The sequence below is a fragment of the Kogia breviceps genome, chromosome 1, assembly GCF_026419965.1.
Source record: "Kogia breviceps isolate mKogBre1 chromosome 1, mKogBre1 haplotype 1, whole genome shotgun sequence".
NCBI lineage: Eukaryota > Metazoa > Chordata > Mammalia > Artiodactyla > Physeteridae > Kogia > Kogia breviceps.
In genome coordinates this window covers 56,916,513-56,921,820 of record NC_081310.1, presented here as the reverse complement: position 1 = coordinate 56,921,820, position 5,308 = coordinate 56,916,513, and the positions used below count along the sequence as shown (strand labels likewise).

Below are 5,308 nucleotides of genomic sequence, written 5' to 3'. Positions count from 1 at the left end.
GGGGCCTTAAAGGTCAGAGTTCAGGGGAAGAGTTAGCTCTTACTGTGTAGGGGGTCTCCGAAGTTTGTTTGTGTTTTTTTTTTCTTTTTTTTTTTACTGTAAGTATAGATTACATTTTCAATTCCCAAAAGATTATAGAGTCATTTAAAATGGTGATTATGAAAATTAATGAAGCAATATGGAAAATTTTATGATGTAATGTTAAATGAAAAAAGCAAGATTCAAAGTCATTAGGTACGTTCTGATTTCAGTCATGCAAAGGAAAGCAAACGAATGAAGACATGACGGACATGAACAAAATTTAAGAGTAGTTTTGTTATGGTTGCTGAGATTTTCCAAACTTATAAAAATTAACTTTATTGAAGTATATACACAAAAACGCACCCATTTTAAGTATACATTTGGATGAATTTTGACAAATTCATACACCCATGTAATCAAGTTACAGAACATTTCCATCATTCCCCAAAGTTTCTTTTTGCCCCATCCCATTCAGTCCTGACCTGCAATCAGTAATGTCACTAGAAATTAGATTTGGCTTTTCCAGAGTTTCCGATAAATGGAATCATACAGTGTGTACCCTTTTTGTGTCTTGGCCTTTTTGCCTCAGCATAATGTTTGTATCCATCCTCCTCTTCTTCCTCAGTAAATCCTGGGCAATGTACCTAGCTAAAAGATTACACTTCCCTGCATTCCTTGCAACTAGATGTGGTCATATGATACAATGATGGCCAAAGAAACATAACTAGAAGGGTCATGTGGGACTTCTGGAAGGCTCTGTAAAAGTGAGAGGCAGACCACCTTTCTCTTTCCTTCCCCCTTCTCTTGCTGATGGCCTGGAATATGGACTTGATGAATGGGGCTCCAGCAGCCATCTTGGAATATGAAGTGACCCTAAGGATAACCAGGAAAAGAAAATGAGCCTAGGTCTCTGATGACACAGTGGAGCTGCCATACCAGCTTGACTCCCTTCCTTTCAGACTGCTTTTAAATGAGAATACATATATATCTTGTTTAAGTGCAAATCTTTGGCGTTCCAAATTATCTGTAGTTGAAACTAATGCTACTTACTCCATCAGCCTTCTAGCACTATCTGATGATTTTAAATTATGTATATGTTTGATTAAAAAATAAATTTTAATTAAAAACAAGCTTTTATATCAATTCTGGCAAAAACAGTTCAAGAAAAACATCACAGACCGACATCGTTCATAAATACAGATACAAAAATTCTTGACAAAATTCTGGCCAGTTGAATCCAGCAATATGTTCAAATAATGCACCACGACCACATGGGGTTTCCCAGGAGTGAATGGCCAACTCAGCATCTAAACAACAATCAGTGTACTTGACCACATTAACAGAATGAAGGATTAAAAATCAAGTAATCAGGGCGTCCCTGGTGGCGCAGTGGTTGAGAGTACGCCTGCCGATGCAGGGGACGCGGGTTCGTGTCCCGGTCCGGGAAGATCCCACATGCCGCGAAGTGGCTGGGCCCGTGGGCCATGGCCGCTGAGCCTGCGCGTCCGGAGCCTGTGCTCCACAATAGGAGAGGCCACAGCGGTGAGAGGCCCGCGTACCGAAAAAAAAAAAAAAAAAAAAAATCAAGTATTCAGCTCAATAGATGCAGAAAAAGCATTTGAAAAACACCAATAATCCTTCACGATAAAAATGCCCAGAAAACTAAAACTAGAAGTGAATTTCTTAAACTTGACAAAAGGCAATTCTGAAATAAAACTACAGCTAACAACATAATTTATGGTGAAAGATTGAAGATTTCCCCTGAGAGAGGGAACAATGAAAAGATAACTGCTCTTAACCCATCTATTCAATTCTAGGCTGGAGCCTTTAGCTAATGCATAAAGCAAGAACATGAAATAAAAGTCACACAGTTTGGAAAGGAAAAAGTAAAACTTTCTTTACAGGCAGCATCATTGTCTACAGAGAAAATTCCAAGAAATCCTTAAAAAAAAAACAAACAAAAAAACACCAAAACTAGAATTAGTAAGTGAATTTAGCAAGGTGAAAGGACACATGATCAACACACAAAAACCAATAAACCAGCACGAACAACTGGAAAATTACAATCTTACAAATCCCATTGACAATAATATCAGAAAGCATCAAATATTTAGGGATAAATTTACTGGAAGATGTGCAACACATCTACAGTGAATTTTCATAATACATTGTATAAGCCGAGAGATATTTAAAATGTTTAAATAAAAGACTAGATAGTATCACCCACATGGATTAGAAGGTTTAAGATTATCAAATGTCAATTCTCCCCAAATTGACCTATAAATTTAATGCAACCATATTTGAAGACAACTGTGGTTTCTAGACAATGACAAGATAATTCTAAATTAATATGAAATTTTAAAAATAATACAGTAAATCTAAAATTGAATAAAATAAGATTAATGCTGTAAAGGAGACACATATGAGATTCTACAATAGCACAGAGGAAGGAAGAATAGGTTCGATTAGGTAATTCAGGGGAGGCTCCTCAAAGGAGGTACCATTTGAACGGGCAGTTGAAAGATGACTGAGGACTTCCCACGTGGGCATTGATTTACTTAGGCTTTGCTGAGCATAAAAAACTACAACCCATCTCACTCAGTCAGGTAAGGGGCTTGCACGTGCAACTGTCCAGGAGAGAAGTCTCATAGAAATCTCTGGTGAGGACTTCCCTGGTGGCACAGTGATTAAGAACCCACCCGCCAATGCAGGGGACATGGGGTTCGATCCCTGGTCGGGGAAGATCCCACACGCCGTGGAGCAACTCAGCCCGTGCACCACACCTACTGAGCCTGCGCTCTAGAGCCCAGGAGCCACAACTACTGAGCCCACGCGCCACAATGACTGAAGCCCACCTACCCGAGAACCCGCGTGCTGCAACTACTGAAGCATGCACACCTAGAGCCCGTGCTCTGCCACAAGAGAAGCCACCACAATGAGAAGCCTGCACACCACAACGAAGGGTAGCCCCCGCTTGCCGCAACTAGAAAAAGCCTTCGTGCATCAACAAAGACCCAACGCAGTGGAAAAAAAAAAAAAAAAAAAAAAAACCAAAAAAACAAGAAGAGAAATCTTTGGTGAGACCTCACGGTTTCTGGGCTTGGAGGGCAGTTCTGGATCTGAGGTTCCTTTCCTGATCTTAGCAGCCAGAACCCCTAAATAGTTAATGTAGTCTTCTGTCTGTCTCTATCTTTTCTTGCCTCCTCCTACCAATTTTTAATGTTATTATTAAAAATCACCATCGACGTTTACTGAGATGTTATGAAAGGACAGACTAAGGATCGCCACTGCCAGCTCTACGTTATTCGATACAATTAAACCATGGGCTTAAATGGTTCAAATTTAGCCCATCATCATAGATTCCTATAGATTTCATCCAGTAGCTAAATCTGGGGGAGGAAAAGAAAAAGGACCCACACAAAATTTTCCCAGTTGAAGACATTTTTATTCTAGTAGCCACCTCAGTCACTGGCAGGATGGGCCTGTCCTCCGCGGGGGCAATGGCGCGTTTGGGAGAGGATGGGGGCCCTGCACTGGGCGGGCGGGGCCGGGCAATTGGGGGATGAGGCAAAGGGCTATGTGACAGTGATAGGTCACAAAGGGCATCAGAGGATAAATAGGCTGTGCCAGGGCCTTAGGCCGAGAAAGTGGTTACTTCTCTCACTAGGACTGACGTTCACAGCCGCTTGGGGAGATAAAAACCCAGAAGCGGAAGTGAGCTGAGGCCGAGGGGGAGCCTACCATACCTCTCTACACACTTGAAGAGATTCAGCCTGGGGTCCAGCCGCCCTACAGAGTCCCCGCTGTGACCATCGGTGCCCCTACCCACACCCCTGCCTCTGGGAGACCCTGAGGCAAAGGTGGGGGCCTGTGGGCTGGGCTTGGAAGACCTGCCATAAGGCCGCCTGCGTGACACAGGAGCACCGCAGCTCGCTCTGCTCTTCGGCCCATTAGGCCGAGGGAGGGAAGAGCCAGGGGCCCGCCTTAACCACGCTGCCTGGCAGTGATCGAAGACAGCCATGAGTGGGGACTCTCTGCTCCCGTATCACACGGCCCAGAGCAGCACCGGGCTGGGCCTGTTCAAACGCACCATGGGGGAGCTGCAGCAGCAACTGCACAATGGCGAATACGACATATTCAAGTACGCGCCGATATTCGAGAGCGACTTTATCCAGATCACGAAGAGGGGACACGTGATTGACGTGCACAACTGTGACTGCACGGTGACCGTGGGCATCGCATCCACCAGCCCCGTCCTCCCACTCCCAGACATCATGCTGCTGGCCCGACGGGCCACTGGCTGTGAACAGCACGCTGAGCACAGCCAGCCCACCAAGGGGAAGAGCCACAAGGTTGCCAAGACCTTAGAGCTCACCAGGCTCCTTCCCTTGAAGTTTGTGAGGATCTCCACGCACGATCGTGACAAACGACAGCTGCGCGTGAAGTTTGCCACTGGCCGCTCCTTCTACCTGCAGCTGTGTGCCCCTCTGGACGCGCAGGAAGACCTCTTCGCCTACTGGGAAGAGCTGATTTACCTCCTGCGACCACCATTGGACGGTCACAGCCGCACCTACGCTGTTCCAGCCGGGGACATGATCTGCAGGACTCTGTTCGAGGAGGAGGAGGAGGACGGGAGGAGCCCGGCAGTGGAGGATTTCCAAGGAGAGTGGGATGAGGACCAGGTGAGCATCAGGAGCCTCCACACGCCCTCTGAGGTGGCCGCGGTCGGGTCTGCAGCTTTTGCTGGCGGGGAGGGGATCCAATTGGACTCCCACAAGCCCGATACCATGTCCGATGTGGCCACTGCCAAAGCAAAACCTACAGTGCTTGACAAAGAGTCAGCATCGCGGGCAACGACAAAGGTGGAGACAGCAGAGGTGGCAGGCGGCACCGCAGCGGGTGCTTTGAGCGTGGCAGAGATCAAGTCTCCTGCCCCCGAAGAGCAGAGCACGGCCATAGCAGCCACAGCCAGCAAGGGTCCAGGAGCAAGTAAAACCAACACAGCCACTGGGGGCACTGCGGGGAACAAGACCATCCAAAGAGCAGCCGGCCCGGGCTCAGGCAGCCGGAGAGCCACTAGAGACGACCAAAAGGAGAAAGGCCACGGCAGCCCGGGGGACAACAAGCAGGGCACTGCTCACAAAGCCATCAGCCGTGCTCCCATCACCAACGAGTCCAGGACCTCGCACAAATCGGGCAGGAGCTTACCTACAGCAAGTTCAGGTTCCATCACCAAGAGACTCAGCAGGATCGGCTCTTTCTTCAGGAATGTCAGAGCCAAGCTTAC

At 46.9% G+C, this 5,308-nt stretch overlaps 1 protein-coding gene across 1 annotated transcript; it reads left to right on the top strand.

Annotated features, from left to right (window-relative positions):
• Window positions 1-343: 343 nt before the first annotated feature.
• LOC131767092 (Golgi-associated RAB2 interactor protein 4-like) lies at window positions 344-5,015 on the top strand (the record flags this gene model as incomplete). Its single annotated transcript, XM_059082152.2, has 1 exon — window positions 344-5,015. A coding segment is annotated over exon 1 (975 nt), but the record flags the coding sequence as incomplete, so codon positions are not given.
• Between the last annotated feature and the right edge of the window lie 293 nt (window positions 5,016-5,308).